General features: G+C 39.6%; 6 protein-coding genes across 6 annotated transcripts in view; 1 reads left to right on the top strand and 5 right to left on the bottom strand.

The window, feature by feature from the left end:
- tmem145 (transmembrane protein 145) overlaps positions 1-2,887 on the top strand; it is a 66,643-nt gene extending 63,756 nt beyond the window's left edge. The window contains exon 15 of the mRNA XM_059339410.1: positions 343-2,887. Coding sequence (XP_059195393.1) covers positions 343-582 — 240 coding nt within the window. The 3' untranslated portion in view covers positions 583-2,887. The remainder of the gene's footprint in view (positions 1-342) is intronic.
- Positions 2,888-5,416: 2,529 nt separating this feature from the next.
- Positions 5,417-7,806, bottom strand: mrpl17 (mitochondrial ribosomal protein L17). Its single transcript, XM_059338791.1, has 3 exons — positions 7,406-7,806; positions 5,995-6,063; positions 5,417-5,898 (listed from the first exon to the last, which is right to left on the bottom strand). Exons 1-3 carry the CDS (start codon positions 7,577-7,579, stop codon positions 5,644-5,646), a joined length of 498 nt encoding a protein of 165 aa, XP_059194774.1. The 5' UTR covers positions 7,580-7,806; the 3' UTR covers positions 5,417-5,643.
- Positions 7,807-9,676: 1,870 nt separating this feature from the next.
- On the bottom strand, positions 9,677-11,112 carry LOC131975952 (trypsin-1-like). The gene is made up of 4 exons (XM_059338789.1): positions 10,980-11,112; positions 10,628-10,878; positions 10,056-10,192; positions 9,677-9,954 (listed from the first exon to the last, which is right to left on the bottom strand). The coding sequence occupies exons 2-4, from the start codon at positions 10,872-10,874 to the stop codon at positions 9,811-9,813; spliced, it is 528 nt and encodes a 175-aa protein (XP_059194772.1). The 5' UTR covers positions 10,875-10,878; positions 10,980-11,112; the 3' UTR covers positions 9,677-9,810.
- A 3,030-nt stretch (positions 11,113-14,142) lies between these two features.
- Positions 14,143-20,693, bottom strand: LOC131975954 (trypsin-2-like). Its single transcript, XM_059338792.1, has 5 exons — positions 20,452-20,693; positions 20,207-20,343; positions 19,992-20,093; positions 19,745-19,874; positions 14,143-14,205 (listed from the first exon to the last, which is right to left on the bottom strand). Exons 1-4 carry the CDS (start codon positions 20,576-20,578, stop codon positions 19,827-19,829), a joined length of 414 nt encoding a protein of 137 aa, XP_059194775.1. The 5' UTR covers positions 20,579-20,693; the 3' UTR covers positions 14,143-14,205; positions 19,745-19,826.
- Positions 14,183-15,657, bottom strand: LOC131975951 (trypsin-2-like). The gene is made up of 6 exons (XM_059338788.1): positions 15,494-15,657; positions 15,242-15,392; positions 14,897-15,147; positions 14,645-14,781; positions 14,434-14,535; positions 14,183-14,316 (listed from the first exon to the last, which is right to left on the bottom strand). The coding sequence occupies exons 1-6, from the start codon at positions 15,531-15,533 to the stop codon at positions 14,269-14,271; spliced, it is 729 nt and encodes a 242-aa protein (XP_059194771.1). The 5' UTR covers positions 15,534-15,657; the 3' UTR covers positions 14,183-14,268.
- A 4,127-nt stretch (positions 20,694-24,820) lies between the features above and the next one.
- On the bottom strand, positions 24,821-26,235 carry LOC131975946 (trypsin-2). The gene is made up of 6 exons (XM_059338784.1): positions 26,196-26,235; positions 25,945-26,095; positions 25,599-25,849; positions 25,347-25,483; positions 25,132-25,233; positions 24,821-25,000 (listed from the first exon to the last, which is right to left on the bottom strand). The coding sequence occupies exons 1-6, from the start codon at positions 26,233-26,235 to the stop codon at positions 24,953-24,955; spliced, it is 729 nt and encodes a 242-aa protein (XP_059194767.1). The 3' UTR covers positions 24,821-24,952.
- Between the last annotated feature and the right edge of the window lie 1,400 nt (positions 26,236-27,635).

Raw genomic sequence — 27,635 nt, 5'->3', positions numbered from 1 at the left:
CCCACCCTTACTGCTCAAACAAGGGAATTATATCCAAAACCACAAGTTAACTCAAACTAAAGTATGACTGGTTGGGAGACGAGGAGGATGAGGAAATGCCTGCTGCCACCGACGGCGGCCATCTTGGCTCCCTTTAAACCAGGTGGTTCTGGCTGCAGCCAATCCCGGCCCAGGCGTGCAACCTCTCCACCAATCACACCGCGGCTATGGCACACTCCAATCTGAATATAAAAAAGGAAAACAAAAACACAGGGCACACATACAAATGCAATTTGCTAAACAATAACTATAATAATGACCACAGTCATAACAGGTGTAAAACTGTCACCTTTTCCCTTCCAGGACCCGGTGAAGACGGTGGAGGAGACGGTGGCCCGTAAAGTCCCCGAGGTGCCGAGGAACAGCGAGCAGAAGATCATCACCACCGCTGCCGACTTGACGGCGATATTGCCTCCACCTCCGCCTCCAATACCCCAACGCCCTGCCACGCGGTCGCCCCCGCTGCCACCCCGGCTCCCGTCCTTCACCGAGTATTTCAGCATGCAGAGCGGAGGAGGAGCAGGGTTTGGAACCAAGGCATGAGACAGGACAGAGGGCAGGACAGAGGGAGAGGTGGGGAGGCGTCGAGGGAACGGACAGAATGACAATACAAAGTAAAGAAAGAGTCAAAGTGGAAATGAAGGTGTTACTCTTTTAAAGACAGCCAAAAAAAAGTCTGGATGGATGAAGAAGAGAAGTGAATCCCTAAACGTTCCCTTTTCACCTGTGAATGGAAATAACCTGAAGAGTGAGGGGGGAATGGCTGTGAGATAGGAGTGCTAAGCTTGTTAAAGAATAAAGAAGCAATAAATATTTGATGTTGACCAGTAAAAGGCACACAGGGAGAAAGATGACAAAGTGGATGTAGCCAGAGCAATAGGATGGTCGCTGTGCACGATGTGGAAGTGAACAAAATTCTTGAAATACTTCTGTTCAAAAATTCATGAGGCATTGATGGTGTGTCTGAAGGAGTTTGTAAATAGCTAAAACTGGAGAGAGCTACCACTCTATATAGTTTTATTTAAAAAAGGAAATTTCTTTTTATGTTTTTTTTCCACATGATTAAATTCCAGTTGGTGCTGTGAAAAAATAAAATAATTCATGCCATAACATTTATCCAAGTCATGTAAAAAAAAAAAAAAAGAAAACTTTTTTATGTTTGACACATTTTGATAAAGCCTAGATATTCTATGGAGTTTGTTGGGTTCATTTATATTCTTATATGCCTTCATTGCAGCTGGTTATTCTGGATTGATATGCTGATGTGTAAATGTAAAATGTCACGTTTACTGTGGGCACTTCTAGGTACTCGTAAAACACGCATGTTTGTATCGTAATTTCCCGTCCAAAAAGCTGATATATGTATCTTCACGTGACCATACAATATTCGCTTATTGTGTGTATTGAAATCTATACTTTTGTAAATACATACAATAGGCTTTAGTATATTTTTGACTGGAGGAATTCTGTTAATTGTTATTCCAATCAAAAACCTTGCGCTGTCTGAAACATTAAAACCAATATTATGTTGGTTTTAGTTGAACTTTCACTGGAGTGCAGATTATGCCTGCTCAAAAATGTCATTTCTGTGTATGTAGACGTTGGTGAATGTACTGATGCAATACAGCACAAAGACAGGGGTGATTTTCAAGTTAATGGAATACTTCAGTACCCCTTTTGTCTAATTTTCTTTTCTCTCTCTTTGGCTTTCAACTGCAACACATATGTGATTTAAGAGCAGGGGGCTGCCTTTTTAAAAAACAAGTAACTTCATTTTCACCCCTGTCTAGTACCTAAAACATGAATATTTGTTGGCTTTATCTCATTCAAACTGTGTGAAAAGCTGAACAAATATTACTAGTTTCATATCCCCTAACATTGAGCAATGACAAAAGAAAAAAGCCTTGTAGATGAACTATGAAAACGGCAACACAACTGTACATTTTGTCTGTCCTGCATGGAGCACTTTAATGTTCCTGGTCTTAGTCTGTTTATTCGTGATGATGTCACCTTATAAGACTGCTTTGAAACCTGTATTCACACCACTTCGAGTAGTATTCCAAACGCATACACCTGTAAATACAGTGAGTGGAAATGTCATCGACTGTCATGACGTTTTTAGGGAATGTATCATGCTCAGTCAACGTAATTTTAACATTGAATTGCTGAAGTTGATAAGTCATGTGAGAGTGGGGCTGAGGTTACCACCAGCTTCCTGCAAATTCAGAAACTAAAAGCAAAAAAAAAAAAAAAATCAGTGAAAGGACGCTAACAAGTTCAGTTTTATCTTGATTTCCGACTCTTAAAAACGGTGGTACTCAGCTAATAGTGCACAGATTTATCAATGGCAATCTTGCTGTAATGGAGTACTGTAGGATGTTAGGACTGTGGTGTGTAACTTGTAAGAGTGTAACTTAGTCTGTGAAACAGAATGATACTTGAACTAGAGTACTAGTCGTTGTTTCTGGTTGTGTCCGGTTTATATTTGGCATGTCTGCCATTTTGTCTGCTGTTGCCTAGTGTTGTGGTTGCCATGACTTTACCGAATAGACACCGGGTGACTCTACTAACAACAGACGGGCTTACTGATACTGTAACACTGCTTCAACCTTGTGTATTTTGACGTACAATTACAGGACGGACACTGAAGTGGAGGGAACTTGACGTAAAGAGATTATGTATGCATGACAGAAAACAGCACAGCTTTTAGGCTACTCAGAGCGATCTGGTTAAGAGCACATCACTGAAGCACTATTCAAATGCATTTTAATGGTGTCAATTGACAATTCTAAATACGCTGTACATATACACTTTTTGCCGAAATAATAAAAAATATGGTTTTATTAGAGGGCTCTTCTCGGTGTGTGTGTTATTTGGCTGCTGTGTGTTCCAGTTAGGACAAGGGCATGTGTCCAAAGGAGTCAATGTAATATCCGTAAATCATATTTAGAATCTGTTCTCATTACAAGACTCCATTAAAGTAAAACACCACAGGGACAGACTCCAGGCTGTTCACAATTTGATGTAGGCTACCCTAATTATTTCACAGTCGCTGCCAGTATTCTGCTCTGTGACTGCTGAAGTGCAGAGTCACAACAAACTGCGCCTGTCTGTGCTTGTTTTCTAGTAACAGTCTAAATTTGTAAATGGCTTTCAGGCTAATTACTGCCACAGTCTTAAAAGGCACAACGAGCAGGATTTTCCTAAAAACAATGTACAGACTAATACAAAGACATAATCCCACTCAATTATCACTTATGACCCAGTTGAATTGGCTGTGTCTGTATCTGCAGAGACCCCCTGCCTGTCTTTTCTCTTTTCAGTTGCTGTAGTCAGGATGTTTCTGGGTGTCACTCTCGACATGTAGGCGTAGAGAAGAAGGCATTAAGACAGAATTAAAGATGCTATCCAGTTGCATTATGGGTATTGGAGGGTCCAGTATTTCTGGAGCTCGACCCATACTGGGGACTTAAAATCAGGATATGCAGTATTGTCTTCTTATCTGTTTTTTTTTTTTTTTTAATCTGTCTCATAAGCATTATTTAATTACTGCTTCTAGGAACATAATGCTAATTTTCAGGTCCATACGTTCTACTACAACATGTTTACATGCTTTAATGTTAAAAAACACATAATTTTTCCTATGTCTGTCTAAACCCTGCCTCTAAATGACCCATAGGAGTGAATGAGAGCATGAATGGTTGTCTGCACTGTTAAAATCTGGAGACCTGCCCAGGGTGTACCCCAACTCTCGCCCAATGTCAGCTGGGATCGGCTCCAGCACCCCATGAACAGAGTCCGGATAAGCGGTAAAGGAGAATGAATGAATGAATGAATGAATGCCTCTGGAGACATAATGCTATTTTTCAGGTTCATATCTTTGTATTGGATTTCTACTGCAACATGTTTACATGCTTTAAAGTTAAAAAACATAATTTTTTTTCATCCTATGTCTCTCAGAACATTGACTCTAAATGGCCCATAGGAGTGAATAAGACCATGAATGATTGTCTGTCTCTGTGTCTGCACTGTGATAGTCTGGACACCTGTCCAGGGTTTACCCCAACTCTCGCCTGATGTCAGCTGGGACCGGCTCCAGCGACCTGAGTGTGGATAAGCGGTAACGGATAATGAATGAATGCTTCTGGGGACATAATGCTAATTTTCAGGTTCATATCTTTATACTGGATTTCTACTGCAACATGTTTCATGCTTTGAAATTAAAAAACACATCATTTTTCCTGTCTGTCTGAACCCTGACTCCAAATTGCCCGTAGGAGTGAATGAGAGCGTGAATGGGTGTCTGTCTCTATGTGTCTGCACTGTGTTAGTCTGTTGAGCTGTCCAGAGTGTACGCCGCCTCTCACCCAATGTCAGCTGGGATCGGCTCCAGCCTCGCGTGAACAGAATTTGGATAAGCGGTAAAGGATAATGAATTAATGAATGAATGCTTCTGGGGACATAATGATAACTTTCAGGTCCATACTTGTATATTGGATTACTACCACAACATGTTTACAGTTAACAAGTTAAGTAACACATAATTTTTCCTATGTCTGTCTGAATCCTGACTCCAAATTGCCCATAGAAGTGAATGAGAGCGTGAATGGTTGTCTGTCTCTTTGTGTCTGCACATTGTTAGTCTGGAGACCTGTCCAGGATGTACCCCACCTCTCACCCGGTGTCAGCTGGGACCGGCCCCAGTGCCCCATTAACAGAGTTTGGATAAGCGGTTAAGGTTAACGAATGAATGAATGTCTGAACCCTGAGTCCAGAAATGTTGGGACGCTGTAAAAACATTATAGAAATGGAACATAACGATTTGATAATTCTTCGTGGCTTATATTCACTTACAGTACAAACACAAGTTATCTAATGCTCAAACTGTTTTTGTTTTACACAGCGTCCCATCTTTTTTGTAATTGTGATTGCACATGTATTCACCTTCTGTCTGAAATGCTGTTTTAGCACCAGCCTCTTTAAGCCTCTCTCCCAGGAAAAGCCCAGTCAGCTCTGACTGGTAAGTGTTTCCTAGTCTTCTCCATCCGATCTCTCGGCTTCTCTGCACCATCATGGCAGCTTGGAAATGACTGTAACGGCACTTTGTTTCTACATATAGTATAGTTGGGACATCACAACCTTAAGGATGTCCTGACGGCATCGTTTTTTAATATGGGATGTTCGCATTTCTCTGCAGATTGGGCATTTTGATACTTTCCCTGTAGTTCTATAGCACCTAGACTTGCTTTAGAATCTGAATAGACATGGAAGTCTCACTAATTACGATGTGACATTTTCATGAGTACCAAACCAGCATTTGTTCCCTGTGTGTTGCTGTTGTGTTTGCCAAATCATGTTCACAGAAAAGAAAGTGACATTTCTTGCTTCTGTATTTATTAATACATAATCATTCATAATTGTCCTTTTACAGACACAGTCTTGGCTTTGCCTCACGTCACACTGGAGCTTTTTTTTGATGAACAAATTAAGTGTCTTTAAGCCACAATCTGCAGCATCTGCAAAGGGCTCTTCAGAAGCATTTCAGCACGCCACCATCATCCTTCAGCTTCCACTATCACTGAGCCAACACCAGCAAGGTTTTAATTAAGCTTCTGCAGCTGACTGTTTTGCCATGTCTTCTCTGTAGGCTTTGAGCAGCTGGTTGATGAGTGTCAGTTCATTCTTTTTTTGCACAGGATAGAGAGGCGGGAAGGGGTTGCCTTTGTATTCCAGGACGGCCATCTTTGCCCTGTCCAGGTTATTTCTGTTTGGGATGCGTGCCATCCGCGTGTAATTTCGGGAGTAAGGCTCAAACCGTGGAGCAAGGACCTTGAAGAGCTTCGGGACCAGATCTTTTTCCTGAAGGGAAGAAGAAACACTCGGGCTATAACAACAACATCACATGACCTGTTTTACAGTCAGAGTGACTCGGCTTGAACAGGTGCAGACACGTACCGTCAGCCAAAAACTGGCCATTTTCATCGCCTTCTCATCAGTGTCTCCCTTTTTGGCGTAATCAATCAGCTGGAAGAAACAAAACAAGAAAACAAATTTTAATATAGGCAGATGATGATTACATTCGGCTCTCAAAGTTCAAACAAAATAACGAAATAATGAATTATTAGTTATGAATAACAAAAATCATAGTCAAAGATAATTAAGTTTGTGATGGTTCATCATGCCATACTTATTTTCTAAAAATATATATTTTTATATAAATAGTCAGATGTTATATATTAGTTTGTATTTTGTTTGTATTGTTTTTAGTTTTTATTTTAACCATTTTGAGAACTGAAAAACAGGACATTAATTGCCATTGCTTCTTTTAAAACATGCCTAGGCAAGCATATTTTGTTACAGTTAATAATATGCATTTATTTTAGTTTTTTAACTTATTTATTATAATTTGCACATCAATAACTATCATCTATCACTACCATCTTAACAGGAAATCAGTCCAGGGTTTTATGGAAATAACATAACTAAAAATAAATTTTCTTCCATTATTAAAACAACTGTACATCGTCACACTGTTAAAATGATCGCCTAAGTCATTTTTTGTCAAAATTGTTTGTTTTTTTGGCTAAATCATCTCCTCATGATGCCGGCCACCTATGGTAAAATCGCCTACATCCTCAGTTGATCAGATCATGTGATTTTACCCCTTTAAGATAATGGCCTATGTCAAGTGTGTGACTTAAGTAGATTTATTATGCCTAAGTCAAAATAAAATGTGACCTAGGCAATTTTTTGAACATGCCTTTGTGACTTAAGCTAGATATGGTAACACTTTATTTTGAAGGTGTCTTCATAAGAGTGACATGAGCCTGTCAAAAACATGACATGGGATGTGTCATGAACATTAATGACACTTTGAAGTAACATTAATGCTCATGATACTTGTCATGTTTCTGACAGGCTTGTGTGACTCTTATGTAGACACCTTCAAAATAAAGTCTTACCATATCTTGCTTAAGTCACAAAGGCATGTTCAAAAAATTGCCTAAGTCATTTATTTCTCTTAAGTTACATAATTTACACACAGTGTTATTACTATGCCAATAGCCATCCTTTGTTACATCCTTTTTGAGTGAAATGATCAATAAATGTCACGTGTTACACTTTTAGTGAAGTTTTTTGTTTCCTGCAAAATTTGAAAAAAATAGTTAGGCGATTATTTTAACAGGGTGACGATATATTGATCCTTCACAGCAAAAAACAAACAAAAAAACCCCAGCCTAAATAATTATTTTATAAAATTTTTATATTGTTTTCAATCGGCTAAACAGAACAGGTTAAATACTGTGGCATTAGTTCAGGGAGCTGCTATGTTAGCTTGCTAACAGCGCCACCAGGTCATCGTCACCTTTTCGGCGTAGAATTGGACTTCATCTGCTCGGCCCGTCGTGGTTTCTATCCTCTCGTGTCGGACTAGTCCTGTCAGAATATTCCGCAGCATGTCTAATCGGGACTTCGGACCCAGACCCATCCTCCGGGCCACCCGGCCGTGGGAGATCAACATTTGCAACGTGAGGCGCATCTTGTCCGGTTAGATTCGCCTGCGAGAGTCCGCAACAAACACACGGGACAGCAAATTACACAAACAGAACACGAGTGAGCCGTATAATCCCTTATAACAGCCCTTTGTAGACCTAACAGAGCTGTTACACGAATATAATAACAAATCCTGAGGTCAGTGAAGCCAATGTGAAGTTTGCAGGCTTTGACATTGGTGGTGCGGCGTCAAATGTGTCCGACTTGATCACACAACTGGGGAGCGTCAGTTCCGCTAAACTCACTACAACCAGACACAATGAACACCATGAAACACAGACAAAAATATTAAGATTGTTGTTGTTCTGATTCTTAAAAAATAGTGACACGCGACATTTGTATGTCTGTATGTCTATGTGACTTTATTAGAGTGGATTTACATTTTATAGCCCATACAAAGCATTGCAATATAACTGTTTTAACTGTATTTTTGTATTTTTTTCCAGTATTTTCCCATTTTACAGACTTATTTCTGACTATTTATTATTTGAAATTGTTCATCATAAGACATAAATATACATATAATTCCTTTATACTTTAGTTCTGTTTGACCTATTTTTTGTCTTTTATAAATGCATATCCTTAATTTATTACAATAATTGCTGGCGACTGGTCCTTTGGGGGCAAGTCCCACCTGCTGGCAGCAGTGGTACAGAGTTATTAAGAAATGACTCTTATTCTAAATTAATGCATGACATAAAACCTCATATATTGACGCTAGACTATTTATAATAGTTTTACAGTCTAAGATCATTGACTAATACAACAGCTTAGAAAAATCTTAATTACCGTAATTGCTGGAATGTCAAGTGCCCCGAGTGTGGGAAAACAACAATGCGCATGCTCAAAGTGGTATTACCTGTTGCCTAGCTACAACTTGATTGGCTGTTTTGAGGCGGAACGTTGTTGTTTCTTAAGTGGTTAACGTGAACAAGAAGGTGGATTATCGTCTCCGACGCTTATTTTAAATTATGTCTTTTGACGAGAAACGTAAGATTAAACACCTATGTGCCCATTCGCCGCGGGATATTGTTCTAACAATATAATATATTAAATATATATTAAATTACCAAACCGCCGGTTCTCCAGAAATAAAATGGCTAGCTGCTAGCTTGTCATCGAAGTCGCTTCGTTTAGCTCTGCGTGTGTTTATTTAGATTCTGGACTGTACCCGGTCGAGAACAGACTTTCAGGAACTGAAGCATCTTTCTGAGAGGATTGCCAAGCATGAAAGCAGCAGGACAATGCGGTAAAATGCGGCAAACATGGCTATCCAAACTGACAGCGCATACAAACAGGGAGGAGGAGAACAGCTATGTGCCCAGTGTGGGAAATGTGAAATGTATCATTAAGTTATGTCAAATTGAAAATAACCACATCCCACAGGCCATCTTGAGCTCCTGAGCCCATTATTGGATGTGATTTAATCATACTTTGTTTACTTTTCTAAACAAACTTTTTACACCTCTCTGTGCATATAAATATATTACTTATCCTTATGCACATCAATTTACTACATTCCTGTTTATATTCAGTTTATTCATTTGCAAATACTGTCTACATAAATCTACATTACTTTATTTTATATTTGATTCACATTTCAGCCCTATAGTTAAATTAACACTATGTTTTAAATTCTCTTTTTCTCTTACTTGATTGATTTTCTTTTGTAATACATATTTAATGAGCACTGTTGGTGGGAGCCTAAGATCCAAGTTTTTTTTATTGCGAAAGACTGCTTCTTTTAATCATTGTGCACTTGATATTCATGAATAACTTAACATAATTATCTGGTATTGCATCAGTACATCGAAGGCTAGTTGCCGCTCCACAAATTCTTTTAACCTAAAATGATTTTTTAAATATTACAGTATAAGGCAAATCTTTTCCCTCTCATTTCACCGCATTTTCCAGGCAGATCAGAAAGACAGATACAAACAAAAAGCAAAGACTTAAACTGTAGTTGGTACATGTTTTATTTCAATCTCCTTTACAGTGGTCAGAGTCTCATTGACACAGGATTTTGCAGTGTAGAAACAGCTGTAACAGAGGTGTGATTGGACTGGATTCAGTAAGTGGCCATGGTGCTCTGAAGCCAGTCTGTGAAAATGCAGGTCTGATGCAAGAGAGAGGGAAACATAAATGGAAAAGGCATATCGAAAATGTTATGTCACAGCAGGCGGTAAGAATATTTTTGTGTCATAGAAGAGAAATAAATTACTGTGAAGAAGCTTCTTCTTCTTTTTTATTTTTTTTTACCTTGGCGTAGACACCAGGGTGGTTTTTCTCTGCACACCCAAAGCCCCAGGACACAACACCCTGCAGCTCACCGTCACACACAACGGGACCACCAGAGTCACCCTGAGAGTGGGAGAGCATATCAGTTTAAAGTATATGAAGTGCTGAGTATACGAAACAAGTCACAAATACATTTTGCATTTTGCAACAGCAGAGATGCATACCTGGCAGGAGTCTTTGCCTCCCTCAGTGTATCCAGCACAGAACATGGCCTCAGTGATCATGCCGGGGTAGGATTGATCACAGTCCTCATCAGACAGGATGGGGATTTCCAGACACTGCAGCTTGTTACTATCAGCAGCTGTAGCGGTGCATACCCAGAGACACAATAACAAATGAATGATGAACATAGGGTTGTCACAATACTAAAATTTTCAACTCGATACCGATACTCAGGAAAATATTCGATACTTGATACCATTTTCGATACCACAAGGATAAAAACAAAGACCCCAAAATTTAACAGAAATATTTTTATCAACAAGAAAAATGCAACATGTAAAAATTAACAGAATCGCAGGTTGAATATTTATAATAAAAAACAGTTGTGCAAAAAGAAACTGCAACTATGATAACAAGCTTCAGATACTCAATACTTTTGAAAATGAGTATTGTATCCAGATACAACGTTTTAGTATAGATACTTTTTTGAGTATCAATACTTTTGACAACCCTAGATGAACAAATGTAGAGTGAATAACAGAAGCCCTGTATGAAGACAGTGTTTGTTACTCACCGGAGCTCATGGTCACACCCCATCCAGAGACTGTGCATGTGATGCCAGCAGGGGCACAACTAGTGGGCAGAGCCACAGGCTTCACATAGTCGTTGATGATGGCAGGTTCGCTCAGCTTGATCAGCATGATGTCGTTGTTAACAATCCAGGACTCGTAGTTGGGATGAGGAATCACACGTTCGGCAGCAATGATCTGTTCATTGCCATCCAGCCACCAACGGTTGTGATCCCCAAGGACAATGTCCATTTTGCTGTAAGAGAGGGACAAGTTATGAGTGAGACGGACAGAATGGAGAACAACAGGGATAAGTGCTTTTTGTTATTTAGGATATGATGTTTAAGGAGCACCCACGATTTGTAGCAGTGAGCAGCAGACACCACCCAGTTTTCGTTGACCAGGGAGCCACCACAGAAGTGGTAGCCGGAGTTCAGAGACACTTGATGGGGCTGAGAGTGAGGAACACACTCCTTCCCTCCAACTATTTTGTCATCCTCTGTGGCAACTGGAAAAAAAATGAAAAATGTGTAACTCTGCAAAATAATTAATAGTATCTGTACAAACATGTTATTCTACAAATGGCTAACATTTTGTATCCCCTTTTGGTGTTTTTCTGGGTCGTGTTTTTTGGCAGATAATGAATCCACAATCTGAAAGCCATGATACAGTTACTATAAATGTTATAATGTGGCTTATACTCACACACAGCTCCAAGGAGCAGAGCAAAGACGAGAGACCTCATGATCGGTTGATGCCACATGGAGATGCAAAGATTTTCCTTGAACCATGCTGGTTTTTATTGACTGCTTGAAGCTGTGCCAACTGTTGAGGCACGCCCTGGGTGTTACTGACCAATCAAAATCTTCAAATAGTGCTGATGTGAAAACTTTGCCATACTGTGCTCAGGAAGAGGTAGAGTGGGTCATCCGTTAATTGCAAACTTGTCATTTTGATTGCCAGCTCCTCCTGTCTGCATGTTAAAGTGTCCTTGAGCAAGACACTGAAGCCCAAGTTCCTCCTGACGGGCAGGCCAGTGGCGTGAACCATCATTGTATGAATTTTTGTGTGAATGAGAAGCAAATTGTAAAGTAAATATAGCTTCAAGGCACAAAAATGTGCCTTGAACCTATATTATTTTAGTTTGATCTGTTGTTGCAGTAGCCTGGTTTGAGTATAGTACAGTATGTTATGTCCAGGTTGTAATCAGCATCCTGACCTTGACTCGGCTCTAGATGCAGTGCCAGGTGGAGCCTCTCTCACAGATTGACTCACTGAGTGGCTCTGGCCTTCGCAAATAAAAACTGCAGGGAAAGCGCTCCTATACAGAGCAACTACTTCAGAATGTATACATTAACTCTCTCTCTTTCACTTTGTTCAACCCATTACAGTTACCCAGAAAAAGACAAAATACTGTAAATAAAAAAGCCATTAGATTTAGATATAAATGCAACAGAAATAAAAATAATAAAAATTTAACCTTTATGTTATCATATAAAACCAAATGACATAAAACATCTAAGTTGACCCAGCCAAGAAGGTAGCAAAGTTACAAATCAAGCACACCTCTATTACAAATATACAAAGACAAATTATACATTACAAATGGTACGCAACAGAAACTTTGTCCACACATCAACAGAAGAGATTCAATATACACAGATAGTGTATAAAATAATTATTTGAAAAATTGAAAATGCCTCAAGGAATGAAAATATTGTTATGCAGTTTCAGTCGGCACTGGTGGCACATTCAACAGTTAAAGGCAACAGTAAAATACAGCTTGCCAAAGAGTATATTTTGTCACATTCAGTGGGATCTTCTTACTTAGTTTGGCCAAGTCTATGAAGTACAAGTCTATGAAGTACAATCACATAATGTGCTCTTCTCTTATATGATTACATTTGGCACATTTTAAGACAAAGGATATCATACTCTTTATTTTTATCAGCTTTATCTCAACTTTAGATGTCTATCTGTGAAGTGATTTATTTGGTCATATTCTCCTACAATTATGAAGAAAATGACAGTGCTGTTATTTTCTCTATTGCATTTCTTTATCAGTTTACCTATTTCATTCCTCTGCAGGGGTGTTGTTTGCTTTATAAATAAATTGGCCTAACTTGACGGGATTCTCTCACAGTAATGGCCTGTTTGCAGAGCTGATTATATTTGACAAGGGTTTAGGTAATTCTGTTTTAAATGAATAGAAAATTATTCATAGGCTATTATAAGGTTATTATTATCTTGCAAATCAGAATGCATCATAAAACAACACATTTAAAAAGCACCCAACAATGGTGACAAAGAAATGGTGGGCACAGAGGTAGTGCCAACATTTAGCCACAGTTGTAATGTGTATAAAGAACAGGTGCTGCAGATTCTGCTTTTGGTGTTGTGTTCACATGAGTCATTTGAACCAATTTTAACATTAGCTGTAGTTAGTGCTGGGCGATATGGAAAAAAATCTTATCTCAATATTTTTTTTTCATATCAGTCGATATCAATATATATATCACGATATAAATCAAATCATTATTTCTGTTGAGTTTAAAGGGTTCTTGCTAGTCCTAGGTGAGATGTGAAGATATCACAAGGTTCCTTTTGATTTAAATATTATTTATTTTCTGTCACAAGCTGGACATGATAAATGTACTGTATTTCAAATATATATAATGGGCATATATAACAAACTAAAATATTCATTCTGACCAGTCAGAAGCTGCAAGTTTTACAAGAGAACACAAACAAAATGGTCAACTAAATTATTTAGTCAATTGCAAATAAATAAATAAATAAATAAATAGATAATAAAGAAAAATCTTAGTTCTATATTTCTAAAATCTAAAACTAAGTTTTACAGAACACAAAATAAATTATTTGTTCAGTTCCAAATAAAAAAAGTGGGTATAAATACAAAATAATATCTAAAATTTACCTCACTGCATACTTTCCTTTGTAAAGATTCAGTAACCCAAAACATTAACATGTGTGTTGTGCCAGCAGCTTCTCCTACGCTCTCAACCAAACTTGACGTGGCTGTAACTCCACCCTCCACACGCGCTATGCTCATTATCATTGGCCGTTCGTGTTGTCTGTCAGAACATGTATGGAATTAGTTCTATCGAAATTAAATCGACCATGAGTTACATTCTATTGAGGAAAAGTTATTTCGCGATATTTATCTCTATTGTTTTATCACCCAGCTCTAGCTGTAGTGTTAATACCATTAAAGTAAAATGTATGGATCAATTAATCAACGTTCTTTATCAGATTTCCTGTTTGTTTGTGCAAGGCCTTTTTGTTTTTTTTGAAAAACATTCATTTGACACTATTGTTTGTTTGACACTTCAACATTTTGGATGCCAAATTGCAGTATTTATAGTAGATGCACCATAAGAAGTTATTGCCCTGTTTCTACTGTATCCTGAAAGCAGTAAACAGGTTTTGAAAAATTACATTGTTGCATTGTTAAGTATTGTGTTAAGGATACCACTATAAAGACACAGGCAAAAAATGGAGGGAAACATCATTTGAAATTCAAGATGTCAAAACTTTATTGACTTAGATGGAAGATGGCCACCTTTTGTTCAAAACTCAACAATAGTAGAGTCTGCAGAGTAAGATGGTGATCGCAGGATCAGACTTAGTACTTGGCCATGGTAGTCTCCAGCCAATCGTTGAAGAGGCAGACCTGTGAATAGAGACAGAATAAGATTTGTTAGGTTGGCAGCCAGTAACTGGGCATGCACAATGGGATATTTTCAATTTAAATTCTAAAGTTTATTATGAAGAGATATTGTGAGTTTACCTTGGCGTAGACACCGGGGTGGTCCCTCTCAGCACATCCGTAGCCCCAGGACACAACACCCTGCAGCTCACCGTTGCAGACAACGGGGCCACCAGAGTCACCCTGAGAGAGACAGAGAGAATAAGTGAAGAAAATTCCCAATATTCTCAGTTTGCAACTAAGATGTGCTGGTAAATGATAAAGACCCTTGCAGAGTCCTCTTGTTGCATACCTGGCAAGAGTCCTTGCCTCCCTCCAGGTATCCAGCGCAGAACATGGCGTCGGTGATCTGGCCAGGGTAGGAGTTGTCACAGTCCTCGAAAGACAGGATGGGGATGTCCAGGCACTGGAGCTTGTTCTTGTCAGCAGCTACAGTGTGTAAAACAAAGAGTGGTTGGAAAAGGTTTAGAATAACACAAATAAAATGTGTCTGCCCTGAAACACATTGTGACTCTGAGCTAGTCATAATGTAGATGTCACTCACTGGAGCTCATGGTGTTGCCCCAGCCGGAGACTTTGCACATGGTGCCAGCGGGGGCACAGCTGGTGGGCAGAGCCACAGGCTTCACGAAATCGTTGAGGGTGGCGGGCTTGCTCAGCTTGATCAGCATGATGTCATTGTTGATGTTGTAGGAGCTGTACCTGGGGTGGCGGATGACGCGGGAGGAGCTGATGAACTGCTCGTTTCCCTCAGTGACCCTGATGTTGTGCTCTCCAAGACGCACCTCAACACGGCTGGAGAGGAAGCAGAGGATTAGTGGTTGCTGAGTTTCATGATACCTTTGAGAGCAGATTAATTCTTGTCTTTATAATATAACATGTGACATACGACTTGTAGCAGTGAGCAGCAGACACAACCCAGTTCTCGTTGACCAGGGAGCCACCACAGAAGTGGTATCCAGAGTTCAGGGACACCTGATGGGGCTGGGAGTAGGGTGTGCACTCATAGCCTCCGACGATCTTGTCGTCCTCCAGGGCAACTGAAAACGCATAAGAGGCACAATTATGAGCAACCAAGTGATAGTTTTTTTTAATTCATTGATTAGAATTACTGAACACAAGCAGAAATATTTATGCTTACAAGCAGCTCCGATGAGCAGAACGAAGACCAGAGACCTCATGGTTGCTGTGTGATCCTGTTGATGATGGACTTCACCTGCAGCCCTGGTTTATATGGAGCGGTTCCTCTCGAGTTTCCTTGTTGAACACACCTCCAAGGTTATTTTTGACCAATCAGGATCCTGGAAAAAATCTTCTGGGTATTGGAAATGCAAATATTTGGTTGGCTGTTGGGTGCTGAGCTCGCATAGCCTAAATAGGGTGTTTTTTTTTTTTTTAGAAATCTTTAAGAAATGTATGTGAATATTCACATGAATTGATTACTTCTCTGAATGCATAATGCCTGCATATCCTTTTAAATTAGTAAAACTACTATTTCTCTGGGTATCTCTGCAGTAAACTCGATGCATATGTTTGATATAAACGTTTCCATGTGACATTTTTGCATTGTACACTCTATATGTGGGATTGCATCTGTACATGTGTTTAGCATAGGATGCATTTTCTTATCATGAACCTTGCTCTGGATGTATTTGTGCTGTGAAGACATGGCTGCAGCTCTACAGATGGCCTGGTTCACAACCACAGTTGCTGAATGTGGCTTTTTTCATGTGCTATGCTAAAAGCTCTGTGTGCTATGGCTGTGTTGTTGAGATCAGAGAGGTTTGGGGTAGGGAGACCAATGATTTTGGAGGCGTGATGTGTAATGCGTGCTAGCGTGTTCCTGTTTGAGGTAGTTAACATGTTAAAGAAGCAGGTTGAACAGTAAGGGATGATGGGTTGAACTATGCCTTTGTAAAGTAATAACAGAAGTTGGGGGGCTACAGAGAGTGCTTTAAATTTGCGGATGGCAGAGAATCTTTGTTGGCAGCTGTAGTGTGTGTCTGTGGTGTGATGATCAAAGTTCAGTTTATTGTCCAGGATGAGTCCGAGGTAGTTGATGGACTCCATGATTTCCACGGATTCACCAATAATCACAGTGGGGTTATGGGTGAGGTTGTGTGCTGAGCTGTGGGTGCTGGAGTCGTTGATGATCAGTTCTTTTGTTTTCTTGACATTAAGTTAGAGGAAATTGTTTATGCACCATTGTGAGAAGTGGGAGGTGGAGTCCTGATAGCTTAGAGCAGAGTTATTGTCTTAAGGGGTGCAAGTATGGCAGTGTCGTTGGAGTATTTGATATATGTAGTGACAGGTGAGGAGCTGGTGCAGTCGTTAGTGTAGAGGGTGAACAGAAACGGGCTCAGGACACAACCTTGTGGGGCTCCTGTGTTGGTGATGATGGTGGAGGATGAAGATGTGCCCACTCTGACCGTCTGTGGTCTGTGGCTGAGGAAACTGTGGACCCAGGGGATGAGGAGTGGAGGGATGCTGAGGTGGTGGGGTTTCCTGATTATCTGATATCGCTGGATGGTGTTGAAAGCTGAACTGAAATCGATGAACAGGATTCTGGCAAAGTTGATGGATGATTCCAGGTGCATAAAATCTCTGAAGAATAAAATCAAAATACTCATAATATATATTACGTTTGGGTGGAGACTTCCGCCTCACATACTCATGCATTGCTGTCTTACTGCTGTGATATGCCGTTTCTAATTTTCAAAATGTGCAAAGCACCATGTTGTTTGGTCTCTGCACAAAATAGTCCTACACTTTGGATGCTCTTTGTCAAGGTTTCTCCACCTCAGTTTGCTCTCTGATGGCCCTCTTACTTTCTCTGCGACACATCAACGTACATTAAGTGAATTGACGTATCTACGTGGGTTGATTACGTCGATGCGTTGCCCCACCCCTACTTAAAAGTAATCTGGTGATGTTTTTATGACATTGTTACAATGAAATGATAAAGGTTGTCAAGAAAATCATTACTTGAATATTTTTTTGATGTTGAAAGTTATAAAATCTCGGTTATAGTGATTTTTAAAAAATGTTAGAATGAAAATAGAAATTTTCCATGTGGATTTTGCACCAATATGACTCTGCAAAGAAACTCAGAGGAGTGCTTTCAAAGCAATAACCTTTTCAAAGTATATTTAACATTATTATACATTATTAGGGCCTCGGGGCAATCGCACCGAGCACTGGTCCCATACAGCAATAGCTGTAGGGACCAGTTATACTGTGGATTTCTTCTTATTCCTCTTCCGGACGCAATTTCGTCCCGCTACTAGTCCTACAACTTAAAGAGTTGCAGGACAAATTATATATCAAAACGTGCGGTTTGATTGGGATCGGTGTGCTATTACTTTTCTCTACAGAATACGAATTTTTCGCGACGTAAGTCGTGTGATTACATATTGTGTGACGTAAGTCGCGAAAAACTGCTCAAAATTTTGCATTGAAATGAATGGGACGGCCGACAAAAAATGAGCGAAAAAGAACAATCATTGGAGATTTTTAAATGTCTACTTCTTTCAACTAGAGACTCCATTTAAACTTTAAACAGTAGACACAAGTCTTGTGTATCGGTGTATTAATCCACGTTTCGATAGGTCATATAGTTTTTTATCAATCCCTGTTCAATGACCATGATCATTTTTGGAGAAATTCTGAGATTATAATGGGTGTGTATTGCACGGAATGTTCGTGTCAGAGTGTGTGATGTCATCGCTCAGAGTGTAGAGGGAGAGGTAAAACTGTAAAAAAAATACATTTTAAAACTGCGCTCCAGGCCGCAAATTCCACTCTACAGAAATAATTTATACATAGAAACGTAGGAAAATTTGTCTTCTCACTCACAATCCTCTGGTAAAGCTGTCAGAGTTATAGTTTGGGCGTACGACGCAGAGATGATCCACCAACACCACCAACAGCCTCATTGGCTCCCATATTAAAAACGCAGGAAGATTTCGGAAAAAGGAAAAAAAAAAAAAGTTTATTTAGATCGCTCTAACAAAGCTATTTTTTTATTTTTCTTTAAAAAAAACATATGTAGACGTTCAGGAAGAACTCAGGACGCTCAAAGTGAAGTCGGATCAATAATAGGTATTATGGTTTTGCCAAAAATGCTTTCTGTTCGAGACCAGAAATTTCAGTCTGTCCACCTCAGCTGTCAGTATGGCGGAACAGGTGCCAGTTAATTCTGTTGATTGCTTTGATCTGATTGCCTTTGATCTTTGATGTGATTACAGTTACAGATACACACACACACACACACACACACACATGCGCGTAAGCACGCACACTCCTCACACATGCATACACATGCTTCAAACACACGCACGCACGCACGCACACACACACACACACACACACACACACACACACACAGTAACTTTATGTGATTTTAATTACACACACACACACACACACACACACACACACACACACATTTACATTTACATTTAGCAGACGCTTTTATCCAAAGCGACTTACAGGAAGAGTAAAAACAAACAAACACACACACTTTGAGGTTAAAGGGCATAGTTTTAAATCTCTGAAGAATCTCATCATAGTGTACACACAGCGGCAGTAGCCCCCGAAATTTTCTAGTTAAAGATTGTTGCTGGTCAAACTACATGATGATTTCTAACTCACCCCAAACTTTACATCATATGTTCAGTAGGAGAAGTTTTCATATCTGTGCATATTAGACAGGATTAATGCCAATACGAATAGATATAGATATGTCGGTAATAGTCCAATATCGGCCAATATTATCTACCGACTGATATATCTGTCTTGCTCTATAGAAAAGCATAAAGTATCAATATCAAGAGAAAGAAGCATACTTGACTATAACAATCAAAACATCTGCAGAAATATCTGTACAATCACAAAGTAAACTACCCTGATATATTGGTAAAAGATCATTGCAGATCTGTTGTTTGGTAAAGTTTAAGTCCTCCATGAGTACATTCAGCTTTAGGTGTTATAGTGGAGCAGCTCACACAGTAAATATGTATGAAACACATGAATATTTGTGGAAGATTAACCAGAACAAATGAAGTCTGAACATTCAAAATCCAAATAGTGTTTAGAAGGATTTAGAATCCACCATGTTCTGTACTGTCTCAGTTCTTTATGCAATATATTCAGTTTTTATGTTAGGGTTGTCAGTAAAGTTTCACATGCTGTTAGATTCATGTACTCATGGGTACATTGCCTGACAGCTCTAGTGCTGATCAATGAGACGGCCTTGAGTAAAGCATTCTGTGGATGATCATGATGTTTTTTTAGATTGTGTGCTATAGAAAGACACGGGCAACAAATGGAGAGAAACGTCATTTGAAATTCAAGATGTCAAAATTTATTAACTTAGATGGAAAATGGCCACCCTTTGTTCAAAACTCAACAATAGTAGAGTCAGAATGATGGAATAAAGGCAGCAGAGTAAGATGGTGATCGCAGGATCAGACTTAGTACTGGGCCATGGTAGTCTCCAGCCAATCGTTGAAGAGGCAGACCTGTGAATAGAGACAGAATAAGATTTGTTAGATTGTCGTGCACAATGGGTTATTTCAATTTAACAAAGTTAAACTTCAAACTTTACAATGTTTTATGAGGAGATATTGTGAGTTTACCTTGGCGTAGACACCGGGGTGGTCCCTCTCAGCACATCCGTAGCCCCAGGACACAACACCCTGCAGCTCACCGTTGCAGACGACGGGGCCACCGGAGTCACCCTGAGAGAGAGAGAATAAATGTATATGTGAAGAAAATTCCCAATATTCTCAGTTTGCAACTAAGATGTGCTGGTCAATGATAAAGACCCTTGCAGAGTCCTCTTGTTGCATACCTGGCAAGAGTCCTTGCCTCCCTCCAGGTATCCAGCGCAGAACATGGCGTCGGTGATCTGGCCAGGGTAGGAGTTGTCACAGTCCTCGAAAGACAGGATGGGGATGTCCAGGCACTGGAGCTTGTTCTTGTCAGCAGCTACAGTGTGTAAAACAAAGAGTGGTTGGAAAAGGTTTAGAATAATCCAAATAAAACGTGTCTGCCCTGAAACATTTTGTAACTAGTTATAATATAGATGTCACTCACTGGAGCTCATGGTGTTGCCCCAGCCGGAGACTTTGCACATGGTGCCAGCGGGGGCACAGCTGGTGGGCAGAGCCACGGGCTTCACGAAATCGTTGATGGTGGCGGGCTTGCTCAGCTTGATCAGCATGATGTCATTGTTGATGTTGTAGGAGCTGTACCTGGGGTGGCGGATGACGCGGGAGGAGCTGATGAACTGCTCGTTTCCCTCAGTGACCCTGATGTTGTGCTCTCCAAGACGCACCTCAACACGGCTGGAGAAGAGAGAGAGGATTAGTGGTTCCTGAGTTTCATGATACCTTTGAGAGCAGATTAATTCTTGTCTTTATAATATGACATGTTACATACGACTTGTAGCAGTGAGCAGCAGACACAACCCAGTTCTCGTTGACCAGGGAGCCACCACAGAAGTGGTATCCAGAGTTCAGGGACACCTGATGGGGCTGGGAGTAGGGCTTGCACTCATAGCCTCCGACGATCTTGTCGTCCTCCAGGGCAACTGAAAACGCACAAGAGGCCAAATTGTGAGCAACCAAGTGATAGTTTTTTAAATTCATTGATTAGAACTAATGAACACAAGCAGAAATATTTATGCTTACAAGCAGCTCCGATGAGCAGAACGAAGACCAGAGACCTCATGGTTGCTGTGTGATCCTGTTGATGATGGACTTCACCTGCAACCCTGGTTTATATGGAGTGGTTCCTCTCGAGTTGCCTTGTTGAACACACCTCCAAGGTTATGTTTGACCAATCAGGATCCTGGAAAAAATCTTCTGGGTATTGGAAATGCAAATATTTGGTTGGCTGTTGGGTGCTGCGCTCGCATAGCCTATATACATATAGACATATTTTTTTAGCAATCTTTAAGAAATATGTAATCACACATTTAATGTGAATTATACAAGAAGGATATTAGGGAAATGAACATTTAAATGCTAGTGTAGCATTTGTGCATGTATGTGAATATTCACATGTATTGATTACTTCTCTGAATGCATAATGCCTGCTTATCCATTTAAATTAGTAAAACTACTATTTCTCTGGGTATCTCTGCAGTTAACTCGATGCATATGTTTGATCTAAACGTTTCCATGTGACATTTTTGCATTGTACACTCTATATGTGGGATTGCATCTGTACATGTGTTTAGCATAGGATGCATTTTCTTATCATGAACCTTGCTCTGGGTGGATTTCTGCTGTGAAGACGTGGCTGCAGTTGTGCAGATGGCCTGGTTCACAACCACAGTTGCTGAATGTGGCTTTTTACAGAAAAAAACTAACCCACGTGTCTTAGAACAACTCAAAAGTCATGTTGATGCATACATGTAAAGATAGGTCTTAGTAAAACATTTAAATGGAATTGCATTTTAGGTTTGAGTTTCATTGTCTTAAAAGTAGGGCTTCACCTAACATTTTTCTTTCATTGATAATCTGTCGATTATTTTTTCAATGAATATAACAACAAATTTACTTTAAAAAATGTCACAAACTTACAATATTATATTCAGTAATCTTCTCTTAAAACAAACGAATATGAAAAGCAAAGTATACACTGCAGGGTATTATTTGCCAACTGTCTTAACTGGTAATCTGTGGTTTACACTTCAATATAAAGTCCCTCCAAAAAAAAATAATGCAAGAGTGTGTTCCATTGAACTGAAAGGAATGTAATGCAATCTACATTTAGCAATACAACAGCAAAAATTCAAGTCACTTTTATTACCAGTAACAACAGAACAGAACATCTAGCTGTTAAAATTGTGCAATTTAATTAACACTTAACTATTCTTTTCACAGAAATTATTGTAACAATTACATTCTTTCTGCATCAAAATATATAATATTAATATGAATATTTGTGTTAACTGGTTTCACATTTCTGCATAGATAGATACTTTATTGTCCTTTTGAGGAAATTTGTTTTTGCAGCCTGTACATGTACTTCGAACATATATATACACATAGACACAGGATACATAAAGACACCACAGCACAACAAAAATATACACTTAATCCACCACATTTATCACATTTAACCCTCCAGCATAGCACCCCCTCCGGTGGTTACTGGGGTGCTTTGTTTAAAGCTGAAACAGCAGAAGGTAAAAAACTTCTGCTGTAGTGAGCAAGTTTACAGGCATGAGTCCTGTATCTGCGGCCAGATGGTAACAGCACAAATGATGAGTTTAGGGGGGGGCTGGGGTCGTGTGCTATGCAAAAAGCTCTGTGTGCTATGGCTGTGTTGTTGAGATCAGAGAGGTTTGGGGTAGGGAGACCAATGATTTTGGAGGCGTGATGTGTAATGTGTGCTAGCGTGTTCCTGTTTGAGGTAGTTAACATGTTAAAGAAGCAGGTTGAACAGTAGAGGATGATGGGTTGAACTATGCCTTTGTAAAGTAATAACAGAAGTTGGGGGGCTACAGAGAGTGCTTTGAGTTTGCGGATGGCAGAGAATCTTTGTTGGCAGCTGTAGTGTGTGCCTGTGGTGTGATGATCAAAGTTCAGTTTATTGTCCAGGATGAGTCCGAGGTAGTTGACGGACTCCGCGATTTCCACGGATTCACCAATAATCACAGTGGGGTTATGGGTGAGGTTGTGTGCTGAGCTGTGGGTGCTGGAGGTGTTGATGATCAGTTCTTTTGTTTTCTTGACATTAAGTTAGAGGAAATTGTTTATGCACCATTGTGAGAAGTGGGAGATGGAGTCCTGATATCTTAGAGCAGAGTTATTGTCTTTAAGGAGTGCAAGTATGGTGGTGTCGTCGGAGTATTTGATATATGTAGTGACAGGTGAGGAGCTGGTGCAGTCGTTAGTGTAGAGTGTGAACAGAAACGGGCTCAGGACACAACCTTGTGGGGCTCCTGTGTTGGTGATGATGGTGGAGGATAAAGATGTGCCCACTCTGACCGTCTGTGGTCTGTGGCTGAGGAAACTGTGGACCCAGTGGATGAGGAGTGGAGGGATGCTGAGGTGGTGGGGTTTCCTGATTATCTGATATCGCTGGATGGTGTTGAAAGCTGAACTGAAATCGATGAACAGGATTCTGGCAAAGTTGATGGATGATTCCAGGTGCATAAAATCTCTGAAGAATAAAATCAAAATACTCATAATATATATTACGTTTGGGTGGAGACTTCCGCCTCACGTACTCATGCATTGCTGATTTACTGCTGTGATATGCCGTTTCTAATTTTCAAAATGTGCAAAGCACCATGTTGTTTGGTCTCTGCACAAAATACTCCTACACTTTGGATGGTCTTTGTCGAGGTTTTTCCACCTCAGTTTGCTCTCTGATGGCCCTCTTACTTTCTCTGCGACACATCAACGTACATTAAGTGAATTGACGTATCTACGTGGGTTGATTACGTCGATGCGTTGCCCCACCCCTACTTAAAAGTAATCTGGTGATGTTTTTATGACATTATTACAATGAAATGATAAAGGTTGTCAAGAGAATCATTACTTGTATATTTTTTTGATGTTGAAAGTTATAAAATCTCTGATATAGTGATTTTTAAAAAATGTTAGAATGAAAATAGAAATTTTCCATGTGGATTTTGCACCAATATGACTCTGCAAAGAAACTCAGAGGAGTGCTTTCATAGCAAATAACCTTTTAAAAGTATATTTAACATTATTATACATTATTAAAGATTGTTGTTGGTCAAACTACATGATGATTTCTAACTCACCCCAAACTTTACATCATATGTTCAGGAGGAGAAGTTTTCATATCTGTGCATATTAGACAGGATTAATGCCAATACTGATAGATACAGATATGTCGGTAATAGTCCAATATCGGCCAATATTATCTACCGACTAATATATCTGTCTTGCTCTATAGAAAAGCATAAAGTATCAATATCAAGAGAAAGAAGCATACTTGACTATAACAATCAAAACATCTGCAGAAATATCTGTACAATCACAAAGTAAACTACCCTGATATATTGGTAAAAGATCAGTGCAGATCTGTTGTTTGGTAAAGTTTAAGTACATTCAGCTTTAGGTGTTATAGTGGAGCAGCTCGCACAGTAAATATGTATGAAACACATGAATATTTGTGGAAGATTAACCAGAACAAATGAAGTCTGAACATTCAAAATCCAAACAGTGTTTAGAAGGATTTAGAATCCACCATGTTCTGTATTGTCTCAGTTCTTTATGCAATATATTCAGTTTTTATGTTAGGGTTGTCAGTAAAGTTTCACATGCTGTTAGATTCATGTACTCATGGGTACATTGCCTGACAGCTCTAGTGCTGATCAATGAGACGGCCTTGAGTAAAGCATTCTGTGGATGATCATGATGTTTTTTTAGATTGTGTGCTATAGAAAGACACGGGCAACAAATGGAGAGAAACGTCATTTGAAATTCAAGATGTCAAAATTTATTAACTTAGATGGAAAATGGCCACCCTTTGTTCAAAACTCAACAATAGTGGAGTCAGAATGATGGAATAAAGGCAGCAGAGTAAGATGGTGATCGCAGGATCAGACTTAGTACTGGGCCATGGTAGTCTCCAGCCAATCGTTGAAGAGGCAGACCTGTGAATAGAGACAGAATAAGATTTGTTAGATTGGCAGCCAGTAACTGGGCATGCACATGGGTTATTTCAATTTTACAAAGTTTAACTTCAAACTTTACAATGTTTTATGATGAGATATTGTGAGTTTACCTTGGCGTAGACACCGGGGTGGTCCCTCTCAGCACATCCGTAGCCCCAGGACACAACACCCTGCAGCTCACCGTTGCAGACAACGGGGCCACCGGAGTCACCCTGAGAGAGAGAGAATAAATGTATATGTGAAGAAAATTCCCAATATTCTCAGTTTGCAACTAAGATGCACTGGTCAATAATCAAGACCCTTGCAGAGTCCTCTTGTTGCATACCTGGCAAGAGTCCTTGCCTCCCTCCAGGTATCCAGCGCAGAACATGGCGTCGGTGATCTGGCCAGGGTAGGAGTTGTCACAGTCCTCGAAAGACAGGATGGGGATGTCCAGGCACTGGAGCTTGTTCTTGTCAGCAGCTACAATGTGTAAAACAAAGAGTGGTTGGAAAAGGTTTAGATTAACACAAATAAAAAGTGTCTGCCCTGAAACACATTGTGACTCTGAGCTAGTCATAATGTAGATGTCACTCACTGGAGCTCATGGTGTTGCCCCAGCCGGAGACTTTGCACATGGTGCCAGCGGGGGCACAGCTGGTTGGCAGAGCCACGGGCTTCACGAAATCGTTGATGGTGGCGGGCTTGCTCAGCTTGATCAGCATGATGTCATTGTTGATGTTGTAGGAGCTGTACCTGGGGTGGCGGATGACGCGGGAGGAGCTGATGAACTGCTCGTTTCCCTCTGTGACCCTGATGTTGTGCTCTCCAAGACGCACCTCAACACGGCTGGAGAGGAAGCAGAGTATTAGTGGTTGCTGAAATTTCATGATACCTTTGAGAGCGGATTCATTCTTGTCTTTATAATATGACATGTTACATACGACTTGTAGCAGTGAGCAGCAGACACAACCCAGTTCTCGTTGACCAGGGAGCCACCACAGAAGTGGTATCCAGAGTTCAGGGACACCTGATGGGGCTGGGAGTAGGGCTTGCACTCATAGCCTCCGACGATCTTGTCGTCCTCCAGGGCAACTGAAAACGCATAAGAGGCACAATTGTGAGCAACCAAGTGATCGTTTTTTAAATTCATTGATTAGATCTAATGAACACAAGCAGAAATATTTATGCTTACAAGCAGCTCCGATGAGCAGAACGAAAACCAGAGACCTCATGGTTGCTGTGTGATCCTGTTGATGATGGACTTCACCTGCAACCCTGGTTTATATGGAGTGGTTCCTCTTGAGTTTCCTTGTTGAACACACCTCCAAGGTTATGTTTGACCAATCAGGATCCTGGAAAAAATCTTCTGGGTATTGGAAATGCAAATATTTGGTTGGCTGTTGGGTGCTGCGCTCGCATAGCCTATATACATATAGACATATTTTTTTAGCAATCTTTAAGAAATATGTAATCACACATTTAATGTGAATTATACAAGAAGGATATTGGGGAAATTAACATTTAAATGCATAGTGTAGCATTTGTGCATGTATGTGAATATTCACATGTATTGATTACTTCTCTGAATGCATAATGCCTGCATATCCTTTTAAATTAGTAAAACTACTATTTCTCTGGGGATCTCTGCAGTTAACTCAATGCATATGTTTGATCTAAACGTTTCTATGTGACATTTTTGCATTGTACACTCTATATGTGGGATTGCATCTGTACATGTGTTTAGCATAGGATGCATTTTCTTATCATTAACCTTCTGCTGTGAAGACATGGCTGCAGCTCTGCAGATGGCCTGGTTCACAACCACAGTTGCTGAATGTGGCTTTTTACAGAAAAAACTAACCCACGTGTCTTTAGATCGAATGCCTCAAAAGAAATGTTGATGCAGTGAAGTGTCAAAGACAAACAACACCAAGAAGTAAATTCATTTAATCGCACCATTGAACTCACAAGTAAGGACAGGTCTTAGTAAAAACATTTAAATAGAATTGCATTTTAGGTTTGAGTGTCATTGCCTTAAAAGAAGTTCTTCACCTAACAATTTTATTTTATTGATTAATCTGTTGATTATTTTTTAAATGAATATAACAAAAAAAAAAAAAAAAAATCAAATGTTAAAAACTTGTCATTTATATTACAATATTATATTCGGGTATTTTATCTTAAAACAAACAAATATGAAAAACAAAGTATGCTCTGCAGGGTATTATTCCCCAACTGTCTTAACTGGTAATCTGTGTTTTACACTCCAAATTAAAGTCTCTCCAAAAAAAAATAATGCAAGAGTGCATTCCATTGAACTGAAATGAATGTAATGCAATCTACATTTAGCAATACAACAGCAAAATCATAACACAATGTACAATTCAAGTCACTTTTATTACCAGTAACAACAGAACTGAACATCTAGCAGTTAAAATTGTGCAATTTAAATAACCCTTAACATTTCTTTTCACAGAAATTATTGTAACAATTACATTCTTTCTGCATCAAAATATATAATATTAATATGAATATTTGTATTAACTGGTTTCACAGTTCTGCATAAAATCTCTGAAGAATAAAATCAAAATACTCATAATATATATTATGTTTGTGTGAAGACTTCTGCCTC

This window comes from Centropristis striata, chromosome 8 (assembly GCF_030273125.1).
Source record: "Centropristis striata isolate RG_2023a ecotype Rhode Island chromosome 8, C.striata_1.0, whole genome shotgun sequence".
In the NCBI taxonomy this organism is placed as follows: Eukaryota; Metazoa; Chordata; class Actinopteri; order Perciformes; family Serranidae; genus Centropristis; species Centropristis striata.
Note: the sequence above shows the minus strand (reverse complement) of the source record. Positions and strands in the feature narration are given on the sequence as shown.